Source organism: Berghia stephanieae, chromosome 4, assembly GCF_034508935.2.
Source record: "Berghia stephanieae isolate SIO BIC M18660-M18661 chromosome 4, UCSD_Bste_1.3, whole genome shotgun sequence".
Lineage (NCBI taxonomy): Eukaryota > Metazoa > Mollusca > Gastropoda > Nudibranchia > Aeolidiidae > Berghia > Berghia stephanieae.
The window spans coordinates 78,814,651-78,840,091 of NC_088363.1; the positions used below are offsets into that span (position 1 = coordinate 78,814,651).

Consider the following 25,441-nt stretch of genomic DNA (forward strand, 5'->3'; position numbering starts at 1 on the left):
GTGGTGTTGTGTTTTATTTTGGTATCAAATTTAAAGAGAGCGTCATGATCTTGAGCCACTCCTGTTATGAGCAGTGAACACTGAGCACTATTTACTCTTAAGTGTCTCATCGAGTGTTCGCGATGTCAGCTCTTTTTTCACCCCCCCCCCCCAATCTCTCTCTCTCTCTCTCTCTCTCTCTCTCTCTCTCTCTCTCTCTCTCTCTCTCTCTCTCTCTCTCTCTCTCTCTCTCTCTCTCTCTCTCTCTCTTTCTTGTATCCACTAGACCAGAAACGAACCGACCAAAAGTCATCAGGACACCTACTATAGTTGACTTCCGACTAGACACTAGGAATCCAGGAATAGTTTATGGCCAACGTGTACTTATTTGCAGGTCTGATAAATTAATGTTGAATGATTATAATGGGATAAATGGGATATTTTTCTCCATTCGCGAAGAGCTGGCGGATCGCAGAGATCTAGTTGGTTTATATTCCCTCACAAGGCATTCGATGGTGGAGGTAACTGTAAGCAAGACATGCGATTTTGTAAATCATTATTATCTCAGTTAGAAGCCAGTGTTATGACTTAATTAAAGACTGGTGTAATATTGTCCCGGCCCCGGGGCTCTGTCCTTGTAACTATGCGAGCAGCTTTGTTTTGCATCAACTGTGGTGTGTGGTAGGCCGACCTTACAGCAGAGGGTTACAATCATCCAAGCGGCTTAGAGGGGTGCTTTACATGTTTCGTCATCAATCATCAATAAGATTTCGTATTCTGCATTTTATTTGGGGGAGTGACTATTCTCATCCCCCTAGTCTAGGATGCTAGTCTTCATAATAGTAGTCCACAATTGTTGTATGTTTAATCCAAAGGTTGTAATGCAGTAATTTGTTAAGTTTCTTGTCACAAGTTGCACAATTAAAAAAAAAAATCAATCAAATCCAAATCGCAAAAGCCGGCGACGTTTTTTTCGGTAATCCAATCGGCCGGGGGGGGGGGGGGGGGGGGGGGGGGGGGGGGGGGGGGGGGGGGATGAGAATAGAGGCAGCCTTATGAACCGCCCGACAGCACTTTTTTTTTAATGTGTGGATGCATGTCTAGGTTAGTGTCAAAATAGAAACCAAGGTTTCGAACGACGATGGAATTTTTATTACTGATTCACCAAAGGACAGCTGATCTATGAGCAATTCCTTTCCTGGCTTTTCTAATATGATCAGCTCAGTTTTTTCCTCGTTGACTTTATGCTTGTTGTTTGCCATCCATGTTTTAACTTTATCTAGACATGCTGCCAGTCGCTCTTTTGTTTCTTCTATGTTTTTGGATGAGATGGGAGAGTACAACTGGGTATCATCGGCGTAGATATGATGACTGAGACAGAACGTCGCCATGATATTGCTTAAATGCTTTGTGTACATCATGAAAATATAGTACAAGCACTGAACCCCGTAGAACGCCAAATTGCACCTTTACTGGTGGTGAGGTCGTTTATGAAAACGCGCTGTGACCTAATTTATAGATAGCATGAAAACCATTCTAAAGCTTTGTATCTGATTCGAAAGAGCCTCTGCATACGGTCTTATAATATTGTGTGATCCACAGTGTCGAACGCGGACTTAGGGCATACAGCAGTAGTATTGCGTTATCGTTTTTGTCAAGTAGGTCGACAATATAATTGTGGACACGCGAAAGTGCTGTTTCTGTGCTCTGTGATTTCTCATAGGCGGATTGAAAAAGAGTATGCAGATTGTTTAAATGTATGTATTTGATGAGACCGGGCAAGCGCTGTCCATAGAAGCATAGTAAGCATTGCTCGCCCAAGACTTTCAAGTGTATTGCCTATTAAAATTGCATAGAAAAGTAATATTCATAAGTTTAAACCAAATGCAACCATTTTAATTTTAATGAAAAAATCGGGAATAGTAACCTAATAACATAAGAATAAAGGAAGAAGAAAAAGCAGGGAATGCAGTTTTTATTGTGCTTATGAGCTCTTCTATTGAACTCTATCGTGACGAACGACCTGGGTTGACTCGAGGGATAAAGAGTGTGACGATTCGGGTGCTCTCGGTTAGTCGATAGAGCCAGATAGCCCGAAACGTCAACAAAAGAAAAGAAAGGGAAAAGACTAGGAGGATATAAGGAGGGAACTCGTTGTTAAGTTCCCTGGGAGAGGAAGATCAGGCCACTGTACTGGGCCAGCCTGATCAGAAGGAAGAGAAAGACAATTGTAATGACAAAATAGATGGAGACATGGAGATCAAGGTTTACGACAGGGTTGCCAAATTAATTTCAGGGATTCTGCCAACTGGATAAAAAAAATCTGCCAAATACCACAAAAATCTGCCAAACCGTACTATTTATATAGTACCCCCTTTGAAAACTCATCAGTTTTGTTAAACAAAAAATTCTCAAGGCCGATGTCATAATTTTTTTTTCATTTCCCAAGTTTAAAAAAATCACTAATACATAAAAATTGTCATGGAAAACGTGGAGTAGACCTATACATCCATCCCTTGGACTCGGAAAATAAAATCTGCCAAACTGCCAAACCGATTTTCCTCTGCCAGACGACTTTAAATTCTGCCAAAAAAAAAGGACATTTGGCAGAAAATCTGCCAAATTGGCAACCCTGGTTTACGAACACGATACAGTTATTACAGAACTAAATAACATGTATAACACAGATAAGAACGACACAACTCTACTTATTCATTTATCCTTTCTCCTAACATCCACGAATAGGGAACGCTACAATAATAAAATGATATAGAACAGGACCGCTAGAAAGTGGTATTCTGTTCAACTCGACATAACTTACAACTTACAAGGACTCCCCTCTGGTTTCCCGCGCTACGCTTAAATAGCACCAGACTCGAACCCTGATTGGCTAAAAGCGGTGTTCAAATTGCCTATCGCCCTGGGAAGGTACGGTCAACACCGGACTCGTTCGGGTGATGTCCTAGCAACCATATTGCTAGGGCATAACAAGAGAGAGAGAGAGAGAGAGAGAGAGAGAGAGAGAGAGAGAGAGAGAGAGAGAGTTGTCTCCGGTTCCACTAGCCTACTTGTTTCATCGTAACCTAGAAAGAGGAGCTCGTGTTAGCTCTCCTCTTTCTAGGATCGTAACCTAAAAAGTTAATAATAGAGACAAGCAGATTATAAACTGCTTCCCATAACCGCTATATGAAGTATAGAAAAAAGCCACGACCGGAACTGACACGACTGACAACAGTCTTAATCAGGAAAAATTATAGTTCGTGGTAAGTACTTTCAAAATTGCGAGAAGTGAAAGTACTAGATTACACACTACTACACTGTAATCAAGAATTGGCTCGAAGACATTTTTGAATGTACTAGCCACACAAGAAACAGCCCTTTATATAAAAGGAGGGCCGTGAGAAACTAGAAGCAACGAACCCTTGAACTTGTTGACAGTGCACCAGACGTCATTCCCGTCTCAAGAAGGGTACCAACCATGCACACCCAAGCCCGGATCTGAATGACCTCGGCAACAACAGTTGAATATCAAATCGCCGCTGGATCAAAGATAAGCCAACCGAAAACGACCGGAAAAGAGTGGAAACGATCGGAAACGACGGTTATGGAAAGTTGGCAGCAGTGGGGAGTGAACCAGGGACTCCGGGAAGTGTACACCAGTGGGGGGTGAGTGAACCTGGGACTATGGGATGAGGATATAATTGGGAAATTAACCTGGAATATGGGAGATGGATACCAGTGGGGAACGAGAGGAAATGGCAAGAAACGATCGGAAAGAAGATTGTCTATTGATGTTATGCTCTGAGGTAAAATACTCACAACATCTGCCAGCCGGATATCACGCACCCAAACAGAAAACGGGTGTTTCTTTTTAACGAAACCCACCAAAACCTAACGAAGCCGACCAAAGTTATGGGAAGTGTACACCAGTGAGGAGTGAACCTAGGACTATGGGAAGAGGATATAAGATGGAAATGAACCTGGGACAATGGGAGACGGGTACCAGTGGGAATTGAAGCCGGACTATGAGAGGTGGGCACCAGAGGAGAATGAACCTGAGACTATAGGAGGAGGGCACCAATGGAGATGAACTTGGGACTGCGAGAGGTAGATACCAATGGAGAGTGAAACCGAGAGTATGTTAGGTGGACACCAGTGGGGAGTGAATACAGAAAAGCACTATTTTTTTCCTAAATCTACCGAAACCGTCTAAATTTACGAGAAGTGGGCAGAAGTGAGGAGTGATCCGGGGACTCAGGTAAGTGGACACCAGTGGGGAGTGAACCTGGGATATGGAAGGAGGATATCAGAGGGAAATGAACCTGGGACTATTGAAGTCAGTTCTATGGGAGGTGGGCACCAAAGGTAAATGAACCTGAGACTATAGGAGGTGGGCACCAATGGGAAAGGAACCTGTGACTACGAAATGTAGATACTAGTGGAGAGTGAAGCCGGGAATACGGGATTTGAACACTAGAGGTGAGTGAACACAGAAGATTACTTCTTTTTTTTCCGTAGTCCCAGATTCATTCACCTCTGGTATCTACTTCCTATAATCCCAGGTTCATCCCCAATGGTGCCCACCTTCCATATTCCTAGCTTCGGACCACACTGGTATCCACCTCCCATAGTCCTAGGTTTATTCTCCCCTGGTATCCAAATCTCTGCGTCCTGATCCACACAATGCTGTGTTAGCATTGTTATTTCTATTATTATCAAAGTTTATCCCTGTATTATATAGCAATCACGGTTACAGGCATCACCAACGTTTATACAATGCCATCGTCATCAACCCAAGAAGAACGAGATACCAATGGAGCTGCAGCTTCTACATCTGCAGCAGATATACAAGAATTAAAACAACAAATGATCATTTTCATGAAAATACTCCCTATCAAATCGGAATTAAAGGAAGCGGATGATCATTCCAACAATGAGGTTTACAATTCTGATGATAACGCGGACAACGTCAATGAGACAGAAACGCCTGGTCCAATGAACAGCCTGATCCTCCCAATGATCAGATCAACTCGACTGCTTTGTCTCTCCTTCAGTCCCTTTCAGGACAATCTGACACGTGTATAGTGACTCTCAATAAAGAGGTTTCTGAATCGGTGGAGAAAATTCTTAAACATGGAATGGATTCGAGTAAAAAGGATGAAATTTTGAGACAAATGCCAACAACGACTAAATGCAATAGATTGAAAGTTATACCATGTAACCCTGAGTTTTCAAGCAGGCATCGTTTGAATTAAGAAAGACTGACAAAGAATGGCAAAATATTACAATCTTCTCTCATTGGAGGTATTGCGGCATTGGCATTAGGTCTACCAAGGATCATGGATGGTAAAGGCCAGTCAGGAGACATGCTAGCTAATGCTATCTCCTTTTGCAGGCAAGCTTGCCATGACATGGATGTCCAACGCAGAAAACCTTTTAAGCCATGTATCAAAAATGAATATTAGGGACTCAACACTGACGAGTACTCTATTTCTGAACTGCTATTCAGCTCTGAACTTGGAGACAGAATAAAATAAATGAATGAGACCAACAAGATCAGCACCAGCCTTTCAGCACCATACCCATCGCCATCAACGTCACATGCCAAAGAGCGAATAAACGACCATTTTGAAAATTCTTCGTTTGCCACAATAAAGCGAAATAAACTAAAACAAGGCAAATCTATCCTTGCTATATTTGATGTACTAACTCCTACACCTCAGAGTAGTTTACAAGCTAGAAAAAGCATAGAACACAGGCGCCATAATCTGATTGAAGTCAAATCGTTTTTAAATTGTCCAACCCCCCGCCCCCCCCCCCCCAAATAAAAAATAAATAAAACAAATAAAAAACAAACAAACAAAAAACAACAAAATAAAAACAAAAACCCAACAAAAACAAACAAACAAAAAGAAAGCGGGCTGGGAGCTTTTCAAGACACGAAACCACTTCAGTTCTTGTCTGGGAAAACCAACTGTTAGAGAACAACTCCATCATAAGCTTTCGGTACTCCTCTGTTGTGCCAATCTAAAAAGGCCGCGATATAATTGAGAAATCATTCATTTTGCAGTCAATTTGTTATTTACAGCTGGCATTCATCATGAATTAAAACTGAAAACCGCAACAACGAAACAATAAAATACCCAGAAAAGACACAGAAAGTTAACGAAAGTTACTCATCATTAATTTTTTAAAATAAGATCAGCAACAATAGCAGATATTATCAACTTCTGACCAAAGGTAACATTTTATTATGGTTCCTTTTATTATATGTATATATTTAAAAAAAAAGAACATAGAGCTTTTATATAGTGCAATATCCACTAAACGCGCTGAAAGCGCTTTATAAAGAGTCCCTGACCCACAGCAACACGCAACATGTAGAACGAGACATGACGCCTGTTAGGAGATATGACAATTGTTTTTCCGACAGAGACAACGCTGTTAACGGCCAGGTGCTCATTTTACACCAGAATAAGGTGAGAGAATGTGAGTAAAGAGCCTTTTCCAAGGACTCAACAATGCGTCGAGCGAGGCTCGAACCCAGTACCACCAGACCACATAGCCGCACAATAATAAAATATTGTGGAAGAATGTTTAATTCAGAAAGGTGAGTGGAGCAGGCACTTATGTTGATAACAACAAGAAATGAAGTGAGTAGGAAAGTGCCTGAAGACGATAGATCGGCGGCGACGAGGGCTCGAACCCACGATCTTACCGGTATAACTCCGCCTGGCCGTGGAGATTGTGACTCTACCGTATGAGCTATTTACGACCCCCCAAAAAATCGCTTCTAACCCTAGTCTTAATGAAGCCTTTTCTCCCCGACTTCTTGAGGTCACGGGTTCAACACACACAAACGCCGCGAAGTTGGCCAGCATTTAAGCTTAATAGCCAATATTCTCAACACAAACATGTAACATAGAAACGATTGAGTCATTGAGTTTGCTCCGGTATTTGGGGTGACTTTTTAATTCAGAAAAGTGAGTGGAGCAGGCACTTATGTTGATAACAACAAGAAATGAAATGAGTAGGAAAGTGCCAGAAGACAACCGAGAATATTCTCTATTGTCTTCTGGCACCTTCCTACTTACTCAATATTGTGGAAGATAACATAATCATATAAAAATACATTTGATCGAAATTGATAGTTCAATCGAATTTGCTTGAATGGTAAAAATATTATTATTATTAATTACATTTTATGATTTTGCTGATAAGCAACTTTACTTAAATGACGTCTATAAAACATTGAAATAACTAAGCACAGAACCTCCTCGCTCGCACCGCGCTCATAAGACTATCGCGCCTACTGCAAAATCATATATATGATATTCCTTTATTAAGGTCAGTGGGCAGAATAGGCATGACAGTAAACAGGATTGTAATGTGTTTGATTGTGGTTTCTCGGTATAGTTGTGCAAGTCCTCTGGTAAAAGTAAAGGAATCATACACGAATACAGAGAATTATTCTCCTCCCGCTTTTTTCTTCCTTTTCCTTTGAGCGCGGATTCTAAATACTAAGTACTAAGTATAGGTATCGATTAGAGCCCGTCTGTATTAATGAGCAGAGTGACATCAAAATGTCCACCATATTAGTTCAAACAAACAAACAATGAAACTTCGTTGATTTTTGGGTCTTTTGTTCCTCAAATGCAATCGGCTTCGCAGAGTGAAAGGAACCAATAGAGGTAATTTTACAAGGTTTGGGAACAAGTTTCCAACCAAGTTGAAAAATAAAAATGAAGTTAGTTATGGTTATGGCGACGTGTACTTTTCAACTCGTCCAATAGTCCACTACGGCAACGGCGCCGGGTAGGACCAGGCGGGTGTTTCTTATTTTACGAAACCAGACAGTTCTGGGAAGTGGGCAGCAGTGGGGAGTGAACCTGAGACTCAGGGAAGTGTACACCAGTCGGGAATGAACCTGAGACTATGGTTATCGGCGGGTTTCCTAATTACGAAAAGGAAAAGGCTATTCGGTATTCGGACCCGGGTCTGAATTGCTTCCCGTGGCAGGTAGTTGCATGAAAATTTGAGATTGCAGCAATTGTTTTCAAAATAGTCTCATGCTATTCTGCAAGAAATACACTTTTCAATGGTACCAAAATTATGACAATGTGACAATTAGAACCAAAGTTACGGGATTATTAGTCCGCAAAAGTGGACCAAAATACTTAATATAATTTAAGAGGAAAAAAGAAACTAAAACTGTGACCAGAGAGCAACCGAAAAGCGGGGGAAATGGAAAATCATGGTTATTTGGGGTGGAATACATATAAAACCATATATCAAAATGATCGCAAAGGAAAGACGAAGCTAATTTTTAAAAAATTAAATGATTATTATGCAATATTATGCAACGTTATGCAATTACATAACCCTAGAAAATGAAAAAAAAGCCGCGAGGAACGGATAATAACTTTAAAAACAGATTTGAGGGTGGTCTTCTTCCGGAGCATGCTTGCAATACTATGGCTATGATTAATTTTGAACACAAAAATTGTTAAAACAAGAGGAAAGGAGCGTAAACGTATGAATTTAGACACTAAAGTTGCGTCCTTGGGGAAGGCACTTAATATTCGGCATTGGCAAATGAGCAACAGACGAAAGATGACTGGTATTCGGAGAGAAGAAAAAAAACAAAAAAACAATGAACAGGGCTAGAAATAAAGTTGAACAAGTGTCAGTAAATGCAACTTGCAAATTTACTGCTCAATGTTTTTGCATCCTTGGACAAGACATTTGGGCACCAACAGTACTCGGGAGAAACAAGCTTGCCACTTTATATTTGCAAACATGGTCAGTGATAAAAAAGCAAAATTAAAAACAAGAACTACATAAGAGTGGTAGAGAAAACTTAACCTGAAAATGCAAAATTGAATATAATGTAACATTTACATAATAACAAACAATAAGCCGATAAATACCGACACTTTGCAAACTTTCTGCAACATAGTCATGTCATATATCAAACTGAACATCTCGAAGAGATGTATCATATGACTAACTATTAAACTACATTAAAATTGAAATGAACTTTAGAAAATTTGATAATTGCTTTGCATTCAACATCACTAAGAGAACAGATAATTAAAGGGTACTCACGTACTGACTCGCTTAAATCCATAAGATGGCTGAGATGTGGCAAAAGACAGAAGACAACAAAATCTAGGCACTCTGGGTTGTTGGCTGCATGGAATGTAGACACAGGCAATATCCAGGTAATGATACTGAATAAATACATCGAAGTCCAAGCAATGATACAGAAGTAGTTGGGGGAGACTGACGATCGAATTCATGTTGTTACTTCAATTTCATATTTAAAAATAAAAGATAGATTATTGGAGCTGGAGGCGGCAGATGATCAAATTCATGTTGTTATTTCAATCTCATATTTAAAAATACAAGACAGACGACTGGAGTTCGAGGCGGCAGACGACTAGAGTTGGAGGTAGCAGACAATCAAATTCATGTTGTTATTTCAATTTCATATTTAAAAATACAAGACAGACGACTGGAGTTGGAGGTGGCAGACAATCAAATTCATGTTGTTATTTCAATTTCATATTTAAAAATACAAGGCAGATTATTGGAGCTGGAGGAGGCAGACGACGGGAGTTGGAGGTGGCAGACAATCAAATTCATGTTATTTCAATTTCATATTTAAAAATACAAGACAGACGACTGGAGTTCGAGGCGGCAGACGACTGGAGTTGGAGGTGGCAGATAATTAAATTCATGTTGTTATTTCAATTTCATATTTTAAAATACAAGGCAGATTATTGGAGCTGGAGGAGGCAGACGACGGGAGTTGGAGGTGGCAGACAATCAAATTCATGTTGTTATTTCAATCTCATATTTAAAAATACAAGACAGACGACTGGAGTTGGAGGCGGCAGACAATCAAATTCATGTTGTTATTTCAATTTCATATTTAAAAATAAAAGGCAGATTATTGGAGCTGGAGGAGGCAGACGACGGGAGTTGGAGGTGGCAGACAATCAAATTCATGTTGTTATTTCAATTTCATATTTAAAAATACAAGGCAGATTATTGGAGCTGGAGGAGGCAGACGACGGGAGTTGGAGGTGGCAGACAATCAAATTCATGTTGTTATTTCAATCTCATATTTAAAAATACAAGACAGACGACTGGAGTTCGAGGCGGCAGACAATCAAATTCATGTTATTTCAATTTCATATTTAAAAATAAAAGGCAGATTATTGGAGCTGGAGGAGGCAGACGACGGGAGTTGGAGGTGGCAGACAATCAAATTCATGTTGTTATTTCAATTTCATATTTTAAAATACAAGGCAGATTATTGGAGCTGGAGGAGGCAGACGACGGGAGTTGGAGGTGGCAGACAATCAAATTCATGTTGTTATTTCAATCTCATATTTAAAAATACAAGACAGACGACTGGAGTTCGAGGCGGCAGACGACGGGAGTTGGAGGTGGCAGACAATCAAATTCATGTTGTTATTTCAATCTCATATTTAAAAATACAAGACAGACGACTGGAGTTCGAGGCGGCAGACGACTGGAGTTGGAGGTGGCAGACAATCAAATTCATGTTGTTATTTCAATTTCATATTTTAAAATACAAGGCAGATTATTGGAGCTGGAGGAGGCAGATGACGGGAGTTGGAGGTGGCAGACAAATTAAAAGTTATATAATCATTTTTGTTGTGGTAGTAAAGAGTAAAGTAATGAATGAAATATACTTTCACTTGAATTGACTCTATCATGCTATTCTGTATTATTTGTATTGAAATTAACCACATTAAATTAAACCAACACTTAACCTGCAGAACAAACAAAAATAAAAGATACAAAATAATATCAGTGGAACATAATTTTTAGTTGTCCGTTATCATCCCAGTTAAAAAGTCATTTCAGTTTCAACATTCATTCATAAAATAAAACTAAAATTATGGATGGGACCATTTTCAGTCTTTTTACAGCAATTATTCAGCTTGAAATTATTTATACAAATACAAGTCACAAAAGCAAACTCAGTCGATAGTTTACAGACTGCACTGTACACAGGAGACTCGGGGATACATCGAGAGGCAATCCTGGTTGGCCATCGCCAACTTCATGAACACACGTCGTATTTAAAGTCACTAAAAGACGCTTTCGCCAGCATCAATCACCACCAAATTCACACAAATAGAGAAAAATGGTTGGCGAATAATATAACATTAATTAAAAATAGGTAATATAATGAAAAATGTATTTAAAATGAAGTTAAAACTTACCAAATTTTCAAACAGCTGGCATCTGAACAAAGAATGAACGGACTAAAAATCTGAAAACGCCGCCAGACGCGCTGGCTTCTCCTCTTTAAAATGAGACCGGAAGTGACGAAATTAGTACACAGGAAGCGATTCCACGGCAATGGAAGTAAAACTATGTTCACCGGTTAACACAATTTTCACTCCAGAGCCGTAACATCGATATCGGGGCTCGATCAGCGGCTCAGCCACGGGCGATGCGACTACCTACCGTGGCAATTCGGACCCGAGTCTGAATTGCTTTCCGTGGCAATTCGGACTCGAGTCTAAACTGAATAGAACTCCGTGGCTAACCAGGGTCGAGTCTGAATAACTCCATGGCTCTTCGATTCGGAATACTGCAATGCAATGCGCCCGAATGATGAACTTATATTAGTATCATTAGGGAAACTCTCAGTTACTATTCCGTTTGCAGCTATAGAAACCGTATTGGTCTTCCTGAACACACACACACACTCATGAGTATCTCTAATTCATTAAAAACAGAATAATCACAAACAACCCCCCCCCCCCAGCAATCATTTCCACAACCCAAGAGCCGGCGGCTTTTTCTCTTTGATCTCGTATCACCATGTTCTCCCCTGCGTCCAGCACCTCGGTTGTTTGTGGGTTACCCCCCCCCACCAATCCCATTACCAGTTGATCATTTTCTTTCCTTATTCAACCAGTGTTTATTTTATTTAGGTACTTAGTCCAGTATTATCTAATAATATTAGTATTAGACAGTACTCTGCCCCTACCCCAGTGGCAGGGCTCTATTGCATGGCTTGCTGCCAAGAATCGCCTCTATTTTTATATTTAGAAATAAAACAGCATATTTTTTTAATTAAAAAAGAATTAAGACACTGCCTATTGTCAAAGCCCGACCTATACTGCCTTTTAAAGAAAACGCTCAATGCCCAAAGCCATATTATTTTCCTTTCCCCGCAGTTTTTCGCGGCCGCAAATGGCAAATTATATAATGTCGAGATATGTCATGCATGTATCTTTTGTAACACGCTCATAGCAAATCAAATAAATCTTCCAATCATTACACAAAGACACTCTTTTATCTGTGAGGGCAAATTGATTAACGTTAACAATTGCGACTACAATTGTAATCTCCCAAAGACCACGATTATTTAGATCTATGTTTTGTTTTTTAAGGAGCTTGCAACACATTTAGGTCATATCAGCGCCAGTAAAACTGGAGAAATTGGATAGCAAAAAGTTCTAGAATTACAATTAAAAAGTACTCAAGAAAAAGTAAGACAAAGGGGAATAATAGATCACCGCTTTTGAAGGCAGTCACCTTCGGGAGTTCTAAAACTTGACTTGCTCGCTCACTCGCCCTCCTACCGACTGACAACTGACACTGACAACTGAGAACGAGCAGCTTCTCCCCCCACCCTACCTACCACGCTTCACTTTCGCCCCAGTTTCCACTTCCGACACTTCCTGTGATTGCGCAGGCGCATTGTGGCAGGAGTCCGAATTGCCACGGGAAGCAATTCAGACTCGGGTCCGAATTGCCACTTCGTTACGAAAAACCCGCGGAGGCGGAAACAAACTCAGCTGGGCTGAGGAGGCTGAGGTTCACTCCCCCAATTCAATGTAGGTACTTTGGTAAAGAAATCAAATTGGATTGAGCTCAATGAAACCTTTATCATTTTAAAGTGGTTTTCAACACGATTCTAATGATACCAAAATTGTGAAAATCAGATAAGCAGAAGAAAAGTTATGATGTTAGTGTTAGTAGTTAGTTTAAAGTTAAAGGCTGAAAAACGGTCTTCTATTTGCCTTTGTTATTTACTGACGGACTTTGTGACCTGAAAATTGTTGCATTTCCGGTAGTAACCACCATTTGGATTTCAAAACTAAAATGGCCGCTAAGATTTGAGTTAGGATTTTTCTGGAACGAATTTCATGGATGCGGTATACAACTTTGCCCTGAATTTAATTTTATATAAAAGTTAAGGTATTAACGTTTATTTAATAAACGTACCAGCATGAAATTTTGATTTACTAAGTTCTAATCTTTTAATTGCCCAAAGCTAAATTATACCCAATTTTATCCATAATCAAAAGTTATACTAAATTGTCATTGATTTTAAAATAAACTACACTAAACGATGGAGTAATTTCTCCTGAGGAAAATAAGACATGAATCATTACAATCCATCCATAAACAAAAAATCTATGGAACTTTTTCTGAGACACATCACTCAAAATCAAAAGTCCAAAAAATCGGGTCACAGCCACTAGCCCATTTATCAGCTCCCTGCTGGAGGGCCAAATGGACGTTTACCAAAGTACCTACCCAATGGTGTACACTTCCTTAACTCAAGTGACGAGGGCCTTGCATTCCGGAAGTTACACTGGACAGTGTCTAGTTTTACAGCTGATCAGTTGGAAACAATGGCAGCTGGCCTAGCAGTTTTTCAATATTTACGCCCATCCCAGAAAATATACTTTTTTGATTTTGAGCTAATAGCAATAATTTATGGTACAACCTTTACATTTTCTTAAAGGGAAATAAGATATTTATTGAGAGAGAGCAAACTTAGTAAGAATTTATGAAACCTATAACAGTCATCTTTCTATTTCGAATAGTTCAGTGGTGGAATGAGAGGGAGCAAGGCTTTACACCTTATTGCCTAGTTTTCGTCTAACACACGCATATACACACAAAAGCCCACATATAGATGCACACATGTAATAAAGGGATTTTCTACAAACACACACGTGGGTAACATTATTTCTTTGTGTCCTTTTTTGAGATGTAACAGATGACCAGAGCATGCAAAACAGCGTGGTAGGGGCAGGGGGGGGGGGGGGGGGGGGGGGGGGGGAGACTCTTTGTTGGTTTCGTTTATGACTTGAAAGGCCACTAACTTGCCTTCAACAAGTTGAAGGACATAGCTAAACTATTGACCAATCAGAATCAATTAAATTTTTACTGCATTTCTAAATATAGAAAGGTTAACAACTCCATTCATAAACGGGGTTGATCTTGTCCACAATAATGGACTGGCGCGCTCGGTGTCAAAGCCAACTCGTCCTCAATACTGGACCATCGCCCCACTGACTCAGTTATGCTCGTCCTCAATATTGGGCCTGCGCGTTACTAGACTTAAGCCTCAGGTTCACTCCCACTGCTGCCTATTTCCCATAACTTTGTCGGGTTTCTTTAAGAAGTAATTATTGCTTTTTTTTACAAAATACGTCGATACCCATAGTCTCAGGTTCACTCCCCACAGGTGTACACTTACCTTGCCCTTAGTTTCAGGTTCACTCCCCACTCTTGCCTACTTTGCTGGATATTGTTGGGTTTATTCGCCACATCTTGTGCATTGTTTTCCTCTACTGGGCCGTGAACAATAAGAAAGGATTACAGGGAGGACGCGTCTCATCTTTTGATTGATCTATACGGTCCGTGTCCACATTGATATCTCAAAAGGTGACTGAACTGGCATAAACTTAAGGCAAGTTTTTCTTCCCATCAGAAAGCTGGCTCTCGAGATGTAAAGGCAAACAGAATATAGTGCTTGAAAAAGAACATGACGAAAAGACGAAAAAGCACTATGCTGATGTCTCTTCTGCCAGCCAATGGAGTGATGAAATTTTGAAACAACTTCTTCAGCAGTAGGACTCTAATGACATTTACAATGCAGACAAGTTGAGGCTTTACTACAATCCCGCTTCATGATTACCATTCTTACAAACAATAATGTCACACTTTGTTGTCAATGAAACATGAGTAAAAAGAGAAATTTTAAAAGAAAAAAAGCCCCCAAACACAACCCCCTGAATATGACATGAAAGCTGGTGCTTAGATGCTAGTTTTAGCTTCTCCGCTTAATTGCACACTCTGCATAATCAACGCACTAACCTGAACTCCCGAGGGTGTGCGATTAAGTGGAGTCGACTGTATTAGGTACTTTGTGAAAACATTCAAATTGGGTTGAGCTCAATAAAACCTATACAGTGATGCCATAACTCTGGTTTCACCTGAAAAAACTCCGTTCTGGAGCAAAAAATTCCTGGTTCCGGGCAACTTCCGTCAAATTTGTTCCAAGGATACCCCCTCCAACCACCACATCATCATCACTACCACTAGTATTACAACCATCATCACTACCACTACTACTTTAACCACCACCACATCATCATCACTACCACTACAACAACCATCATCATCACTACCACTACTACAACCACCATCATCACTACCACTACTACTACAACCACCACCACCACCACTACATCGTCATTACCACTACTACTACAACCATCACCACCACATCATCATCACTACTACTACTACTACAACCACCACAACCACATCGTCATCACTACCACTACTACTACTGCAATCACCACCACCACATCATCATCACTGCAACTACCATTACTACTACAACCACCACCACCACAACATCATTACCACTATTACTACAACCACCACCACCACCACATCATCACTACCACTACTACTGTACCACCACCACATCATCACTGCAACTACCACTATTACTACAACCACCACCACCACCACATCATCACTACCACTACTACTGCAACCATCACCACCATATCATCATCACTACCACTACAACTACAACAACAACCACTATCACATCTTCATCATCACTACCACTATTACTACAACCACCACCACCACATCATCCTCACTACCACCAGTACTACAATCTCTACCATTAGGTTTTGGCGCTTTACTTCATTTGAAATAAGGAATCTTTGGGTGTGTATTTGGCAATGTGTTTTTGTATCATAATATAATTCTAATCAGTTATCTATTTAGAATTATACAATATATAAACACAATACCATTCCATTTCCTTTTTCTTGTGTGCAGAAATTCCTCTTCGGCATTGAAATTCCTACGAGTGATGTCTGAAACTCCTGTGAGCCAAATTTAAAGTTGGCATTTCTGCCTATATCACTATAAAGTGCTTTTCAACACGATTCTAATTATACCAAAATTTTGAAAATCAGATGAGCAGAATAAAGTTATTTTAGTTTTTAAAAAATGTCCTATTTGCCTTTGTTATTTACTGACAGACTTTGTGACCTCAAACTGTTGCATTTCTGATAATATCCTCCATTTGGATTTCTAAAATGGCCGCTAGGATTTGAGTTAGGATTTTGCTGGAACGAATTTCAGGAATGCAGTATATAACTTTGCCATGAATTTAATTTTATTAAAAAGTTAAGATGTTAAATCACATGCGATCACTGAAATTTTGATTTACAAATTTCTGATTTTTTAATTATCCAAAGCTAAATTATACCCTATTTTATCCACGTTCAAAAGATATACTGAATTGTCATTCATTTAAACATAAACAACACCAAAACAACAGGGTAATTACGGTAATTCCTCATGGAGAAAATAAAACATAATTAAAATCCATCCATAAACAAAAAATCTATGGAACTTTTTCTGAGACCCATCACTCAAAAGTCAAAATAAATCGGGTCACAGCCACTAGGCCGTTTATCAGCTCACTGCTGGAGTGCCAAATGGACGTTTACCAAAAGTACCTAGAGATATTCTTCAATTAATTTTCTACGATGTATTAAGTATTAAAAAGTATCCATATTGTAAAAAGTTCCTTACAATTCAAAAATTGATAACTTTTTACTTCATTAGCTTTCTGAGAAATACAATCAGGAATTAAGAATGAAATATACCGTTAGGAAATGTGGCATTGTAGCAGGAACTTAAAAAAGCGTCTGCGCATAGATTCAGAGCACTGAAATTTGGTATGAACACAGTTAAGATGTATAATTATTTTAAAATGTACGCTGGAAATAAAAAAATAACAGATTTTTGGTTGTTTGCATTATTGAAAAGGAAATTGAAAGACAAACCTCCCCCTGCCTGTCCCCTCAAAATATCTTTCACTAAATAAGTTATGCATTTTATTCCTGAATCCACCTCCGTGTTCACAGCAATTTTCACTCACAATTTGGTTCCGACTTCTGCTGTTCACTAAACTCCCTACCCATACATTTCTACATATCATTGTATTAAGGTATGGATGGTAACTATTTGCAATTGAAGTGAATTACTAGAAATGAAAGATATATAGCAATTTACGTTTCTAAAATGCATTTTACAAATGTTCATTATGTATTATTCGAGTTGTTAGAGGGTCACTGTGGTGTATACAGTTTGTTAGGTAATATGAACTTTATATTGACCTTATTAGCCATTTTCATTATTTACACATGATTTTGATCACAACTTTCCAATGCGAATTTAGGGGGGAAATTCGGATCAGAAATTTCAATTTTTTGACATTCAGATAATTTCATTTCTAATAATTTAAAAGATAGAATCAAATGTCAAAGAGATATTGATTTATAGTGCAATAGTCACATTTCACTTAGAATTTTTGTTAAACTGCCTCCGTTAAGTTTTACATTCATCCCATATTCCTTATAATTGCTTGATTAATCAATTTATCTTTGCTACATGCTATGAGAAAAAAAAGAAAATAATCTCTTATATTAGGATGCTTATGTTTAGATAGGTAACTTAGTTATTTATCATGTTGACATGAGTATTTTTATTAAATTTTTCAGATTTTTATCAAAATGGCAACTATACAAATGGATCTCCCTGCAGCCAACAGATTTGTCAGTAGCCTGAGTAAATCTTTGCAGGCACTGTGCCATGGATGCATGGATTTTGATACAGAGATTGAAATTGTGGGGTATATCAATGTAAATATTGACTGTGGAAGCAAGGTAGATTATGTTTTAAATGAAAAAGTGTCAAAAAGTACGAACAATTCAATGCAATTTATCAGCAACAGTTTCCTTGCAAAGAAAGATCAACCAAAGACAGAGAGATCGTGTTCACCTATTCCTGAACTTAATGTCAGGCCTTCAGTCAGAGGACCAGCCTCATCGTCTTACGCTAGTTCACAACTCTATAAGTCATCTAACATATTTTCACCCCACTCACAGGTGCTAAGGGGTCCCCAAAAGAGATCCTGGTCAGGTGGTGATTGGCGGTCCACTCATAGGAAAATGGCACGAGGTCCACGGTCACAGTATGATTCCTCTTACACAAATCCTTCACAAACTCAACATAGTGATTATAGTTCACAACACAGTCCAGCATTCCATAAGCCCTCCACATCCCAGCAAGACTACACTGAAAGTCCACAAACTCAAATCCAAGTTAAATCAGAGGCTGTTGACGAGACAGCACAGGATAATAATAGTGCATTAGTTAGTGATGTTAATATTAAATCTGACCCAGACTCTGCAGAAACTTCAAATCCTGCATCTAGTGCTTCTTTTTTGCATCCTCAATCAGCAGGTGATGCTTCCTATAGTGCAGAATCAAATTCAAAAGAGGACAGTAGTAAGAATGTGACAGAAGGTGAATCATTTTTTAAAACAGAACAGGATGACTCCACTTCTGCTGTAACAGATGGAGATCAGGGCTCTAGTGTATATAATAATGAACAATCAAACGATGATACGGGTCAAGGTTATTCAGAGTCTGATGTCACATTTGACACCACAGAGGGCCAAGAAGAATATATAGGTGAAGAGTCAGGAGATGGATCTCAGTTTGACATCATTGAAATTGATGATGAGGATGAAGACCTGGCAGCTTTTAGTGGTGAGTTCTTTTTCTATTTTAAACGAAAGAAAGCCTAGTACCATGTAATGAAACTCAGTTATTTGTCGTTGTTGGGTGCAAATTTTCTCAAGTCATTGTTTCACTTCAATGATTTTTAACATCTCTACATGTTCACAATTTTCTGCTGGCCAATCTGTTATTACTGATATGTCTCTTTGTGGACTTTGTGTCATTGCAGTTTCTTTCACCATTTGATATGAGCTATGGTTTCAGTTTTTCCGACAACTTGCAGTATAATATTATCTTTATAAGCTAGGCACTTATTTAGTCTTAAAATGTTTCAGATCTAAGACAGTGATGCCATAACTCTGGTTTCACTGGACAAAAAAAATTGTCTGTAGCAAAAAAATTTGGTTTATGGGCAATTTCTCTCAATACTGTGTATCTTGCATTGTAGTTAATCAAACTTTTCATGCTGGATAAAGTGCTTTTAGACTCCCACTGCATCCTCCCAGAAGGCAGAATGTAATGTTGTAGTTGTAGTGGCACAAAAGTTATATGATATGAGAATGAATCCATCATTTAGTGTAAATTGTTTACAAAATTCTATTGATTAGCAATTTGTGTTCTTTAACAGCTAGACATGTTCAGATTTGTACTTATATTGAAATATTCGACATAGACCAGTGTTTACATTTATAAACTGAATATCCATCAACAATGTCCAAGTTCACACATTTCAGGACTCCTGTTGCTATGCAGTTGACACCAAACTTTCTTTTACTCAGAAAAACTTCTTTTCAAAATTTCAAGTCAAAAATCAAAGTTTAAAACTCGAAACCAGAGCAAGATTTATGTCTCCAATCAATTTACAAACACTTTTTTTTCACAATTAACAATAAAATAGGATATTGAAATTTGTTGCATGGGCAGAAAATCGAAAAAACGAAATCTTCCATGCCCCATAATTTAGTCTTTTGTGGGTTTTACCACTTTTCTAGACCTAATTTTAGTCACTTGAACAAATTTGTAGTGAAAAATTTCAACACTTGCCGGATACATAGAATTAAGTTTCCTTTGTCACAACGTTGACGTGAAAGTAACGTGATTACATCATTCATCATAATACAGGAAATAACTTATAAAACAAAGATGGAAAATAATTTTAAAAAATTTTAAATATACAAATTGTAATTATGAAAAAAATAAGCTAACTTTAAATGAAAACTGTTGAGTCACTTATCTCATTTGATCCATTCTGAAAACGAACGTAAAAAATGTTGTGTCTTCAAAACACCTCTTTTGCTCTGTAAAAAAAAAATCCTTAAAAAATATATCTAAATATAAAGGAGCAAAATTTCACCACCATTTTGCTACCATGTATGGCTCCAGGAAGAGTTGATCTATCAAAAACAGCAACTATTGTCACCAAATCTCAGTTGGATTTTGATCTATTGTGTTGCCCATGCAGAAAATGCTTTTCCTGTCATTATTGTGTTATCCGCCTTAAATGCATTTTTACAAAATTTAATGTGGAGGATGATCTTCATTTCTGTTCATAAAGATTAGAATAGCATTACATCATTGAATATTGCAGCTTTTGTTTTGTGGCATCATGGATTATATACTTTTCCTAGCTTTTAAAAACTGCTGTGCCAATACAGCAATAGCAATTGTAAAAGAACGGCATTACAATGATTCAGTATGGAATAAAAGTCATTGAATGGGTTTAATTTGAAGTTTAATGGTTTTGTGTTCCTATAAATTTTTAACACTTTCTGAGATTCATTACATGGTGGTAAGGTTTTTGTTGAATCCATACTTTTTAACATGGATGAGAACTAGATGTGGCATTTAGAAGTGATTAAAGGGAAGATGGTCAAAAGTTTGAATGGATAATTTATCAAAGTAATTTGAGTAAAATTGATGTTATTTCAATTTCAGAACTAGAATAAGATGATTTTACGCTTCACAGAGCATTTTCTTTCATCAAAACTGATTGGGATTTTACAAAGGAATCGACTGTGTTACTCAAGAGATACAATGTTAGGGGAGGGGGTTCCATTTCCTCTCATACTCGTAGGATTGTTCAATAAAAAAAAATCTGGAAGAAGAATGCCCAACTAATTCTCACTTATGTAAAAAGGTGACTTTAAAAAAAAATCATTTATCCTTTAGTGGTGGATTGATTTTATTTTCACCCAACATATTTTACCCTTTTCACCAAGAGAATAGTCACAGCATTGCAACTGGGGTAAGTCCGAATTGCAATGTTGTTACTGTTCTTTTTGTGTAAATGTTTACGTTTGCAGTCATAACAAGTTGAATAATAATAAATGAAGAAATTGTAGAATTCAAGTATCACCATTAAAGTATTTATTTGGTTTTTAAAAAAATTCAATTTGATAAATATATTATTTTTTACTGTTCTACCTCACCTTGTCATATATCATATATAGTCAGTTTTACGGACAATTGGGCTACCTGCATTGTAAAAAGTTTTTGAGAAAGTTACTTGGATGCCATTTTTTATAAACTATATTTGACATTTTCTATTTAAAGGTCATTCATTTATACTAGATGCTAAAGGTAAATGTGAAACACTGACATTAACAGAGCACAATGTGACTTGGGGCCATTTTAAAAAATGATAAGAGCAAATGGGCATATATTTTATATATATATATGGCTTTGAACAAATATGGATTAGCCCACAAATGTATTCTGATGTATGTTGTAGCTGTTGATCCCTTGGGGCAATCGGTTCTGAGATAAATTTGTGATGAAGTATGAAGTACAAAGTAGTTTTCTCGTATTATGATTGGTGGCTTTTTTTTTCAAAGGCAGCTGTAAAATCAGAAATATTTCAAGGAAGCTTTTTGACTGGGAAGTAATATAAAGCATCAGCCAGTGCTTTTTTAGAATTGAAGCACAGAAGATGCACATCCCTAACTGAAGCAGTTGTTGTTATTGATGGTTTGAAAAGTTGTTTTTATTCATTTGTAAAGATGTGGAATATTATGCTCTGTTAATAGTATGTAATTCAGGGTGTCTACACCAATATGCTAATCCTCCTCTGTCTCCTCTTCCTTGTATTTATTTTCCTAGGTTGATGAATAGAGTTAAACCTCGTCTTATCTCCTCGTTTCCCCTCCTCTTCCCTCATTTCCCTCTTGCTTCTTTCATTGATATTTTTATCTCTTGTTACCTTTGTTTTCAATCGCCATAACTGATTTAAATTTTCTGTCGTGGTCAAGTGCTTCTAAACTCCTTTCTTACGGAGTCATTCATTTGAGGAGTCAAATCTGTAGACACGTTTAGACACATTTATCGTAATTTCTTTTGATATTTTAGTTAAGTTCTTAATTCAACATTTAATCCATTCCATTTTCGTTTTTGCGATTTCGACACCAAATCTAGCTGTTATATTTTTCTTTCGATTTTCAATTTTGTTGTCAATGGAAGGGCATACACACAGGTAAGGCCTCATGAATACTGCCTCATGTGATTATTTTTGTCATTACGTAATATTATATATAGTAAGAGAGAAATGTTGCAAATTGTAGGATTTCTTTATTAATTTTCACTTGTGGGGAGAGTATAAAATGCAGATTGTTACATCAGTACAAAACTTGTTAAGCTTCCACCTATGGGACCAACAAAGGTGGCAAAAGTTTCTGTCTTTAAGTCTAGTTGGTGGCTTTATACAAGTCAGATATTTATATTTGGTAGTACTACTACTAATAGTTGTATAAATTATGAAAGGATCTAAGAATCCCAGCAAAGTCCCATTCAACATTAATTGCATGCTTTTGACTGTATTCTCTCTCTCTCTCTCTCTCTCTCTCTCTCTCTCTCTCTCTCTCTCTCTCTCTCTCTCTCTCTCTCTCTCTCTCTCTCTCTCTTTCTCTATACTCAAGGTATCTCTCCAACCCGTCCCACCCCCCTCTTATTTCTACTACCTTTACCTTTTAATATTTAGAACCACTCCTGTAATTGGTTTAGGTTTAAATATTGTTATGATTTTCTCCCCAATTAAATGATGTTTCAAATACCTATTGTAATTGTATTCTTTTGGCTGCATTTTGCAAGAATCTTTGGTTACTTTTCATTTGATCTAAGACATCCTTTTGTTGGTTAAACAAAAGGTTCAAGATAAAAGGGGTAAGGTCATGGTGGTAGATCAAGAAATGAGGGAAGGCACATGATGAATACCATAACATAATAAAAAGGAAGAGAAGAGTACATCCTAAGTGATATAGAGCCGAGAGAAAATAGACACAGAAGACTTTAAGTATGTTGTGAGACTGGGGTGAAAACGACAACAAATAAGGTTGATGCTGGTGATCGATGAACATTAGGGAGGAGAAATCGTAGCGTTTGTTATTTTAGTCATTTTGGTTGTTTTTAGACGACACTTGCAACACTATGGTTCATTATTACACCAAAAGGAGTGGGCTTGATTTTAGTCAAGCAGACTTATCACCAGACTGGTTTATACAAATGCAGTTTACTCCGCTTAATCGCAAACAGAACTGTTTCTATATAATCGCTCCGCTTAATCGCACACCATCTCTGCTTAATCGCTACACCTTGATTGGAGTGATAATCAACAGCCATATGAAAATAACGATGCCGTTCCCGTTCCACATAACTTTTCGGCCAAAGCATTCGATCAATGAACAACAATATACCCATCAGCGGTGAACTGACCTCTCAGGAACCACTGGACTCCGTTCAGCCACACAAAAGACAATGCCTAGATAATGAAGATGAGGATGAGTCATCGGAATATGACACAACACTCCTGAAATTTACTGAAAAACTTGACACGGTAGACCAACTATGCCATTTATTCCAAGAACGCTTGACAGATGATCTACATTGGCGAGGTTTTAGGCAAAGGTTTATAAACAGCTTACACAGAACATAAAGCTATCAACACTTCACGATTACTGTTCTAACAAGCAATGTCACATTTTGTTGACACACCCCCCCCCCCCCCCCCCCCCCCCCCCCCCCCCCCCCCACAAAAAAAAAAAACCCAAAAAAAACCACAAAAAAACAACAAAAAACAGCAACCCACATGATAAATAAGACGGTGACGGTCCCAAGCCTGTCGAAAACTCAGAAGGGAATATCCTACAACATGAATGGAACATGAAAGCTAGTGCTTAGATGATCTTGTTTAGCTTCTCCGCTTAATTGCACACTCCGCTTAATCGACACACTAACCTGAACTCCTGAGGGTGTTCGATTAAGCGGAGTCGACTGTACAGGAGTATTTTTGTTCCAAAATAAATGGCGTTGGCTGCCTCAAGGAGTGGCACTCTCATGCAGTAACAAAATAGACCATCAGACTCGAAGGTTGACTGATGGAGCTGAACATTCATTTCGTTTACAGTGCAACTAATTAATGGTAAGGATATTTCAGATTTCCCCTTTTCCAATCTGCCATGAATATGAAAATTAAATTGAAGCTAAAATTCACATTTAACATTGTTTTTCCTTTTTTTTAAAAAAGGACCAAACTATTTTTTTACAGTACAGCTTTGCATTTTACCTTTCCATTGCCCTTAGGCCTGTGGAGTTTATCCTAGTTTCTGTAGCGTGAAACAGACAATAGCAATTGCTTGCTACCCTCTGGATAGGACGCTAGTCTATCGCAAAGTACTTTCCACCGGATATAACAGACCCAGCTATCCAATCACTGCTGGGTGGACGGGAGAGTCAGAAAAAAATCTCGACTGCACCCGAATCGATCTTGGTCCCTTGATTGTGAAGCGAGTGCCCTGCCAACTGAGCTATTGATTTCCTGGCATTGTATCAAAGCTCCACAATATAGAAATTTATTTTTTTCCTGTGTCGTTTTACATGCAAATGATCTAAATGGTCAAGGGCATGAGAAGAAAATGGTTTACTACTAAATAAATTGGTTAGCTTCATTTTAATTTTTTAATGAAAATTATATAGACATTCTCCGCCTTATTATCATAACTTTTGAAATGTTAAATATTTGATTATGTTTGCAATTTTAGAGATGTTGAACAAACATCTTTTTAAAATATTTTTAAAGTGAAATTTCTTGTAGCTTATGGATGCACAAATGTTGTTTGCTCTTTACAGTTTGTGAATTTGTAGTAATGGGGTTGTGCCACAAAATGAGACAATGGAATAAATTGTTTCGTTTCTTTTGTTATGGTTGTGACATGTACATGTAATGAAAGCAGCAGTATTCAAAAGTTATTTAAAACTGTTTACCTCATCTTGTGTGTTATTCTTCTCAATTGCATAGTATGCCACTACTCATAGTAAAACTCAAAATATTAATTTTACCTCTGGGCGCAGAGGAAAAATGTTGTAGAGAGAGATAAGCCATACAAACAACATCAACATTACCACCACCACCACCACCACCACTTCCGTATCTCTAAAACCACTGCACTATAGCACTCATTGCTTTCTTAAATCTTTGTTCCTACTCTTAACCTGATTTCATAGTACAGGGCTTCATTTTCTTCCTAGCTATTTAACATTTATATATTGATTTCAT

The 25,441-nt window shown here is 38.1% G+C and overlaps 1 protein-coding gene across 24 annotated transcripts in view; it reads left to right on the plus strand.

Moving 5' to 3' along the window:
• Positions 1-7,505: 7,505 nt before the first annotated feature.
• Positions 7,506-25,441, plus strand: part of LOC144971330 (uncharacterized) — an 87,805-nt gene continuing 69,869 nt past the window's right edge. For 23 of the 24 annotated variants that reach the window (XR_013645118.1, XR_013645117.1, XR_013645116.1 and 20 more), the window contains exons 1-2: positions 7,526-7,670; positions 17,874-18,927. Coding sequence is in view for 21 of the 24 variants with exons in the window: in XM_078912019.1 (XP_078768145.1) it covers positions 17,886-18,927 (1,042 nt within the window). In the remaining 3 variants the exon portion in view is untranslated. Of the gene's footprint in view, positions 7,671-17,873; positions 18,928-25,441 lie in introns of all 24 variants that reach the window. The other variant, XM_078912028.1, reaches the window with a different exon arrangement.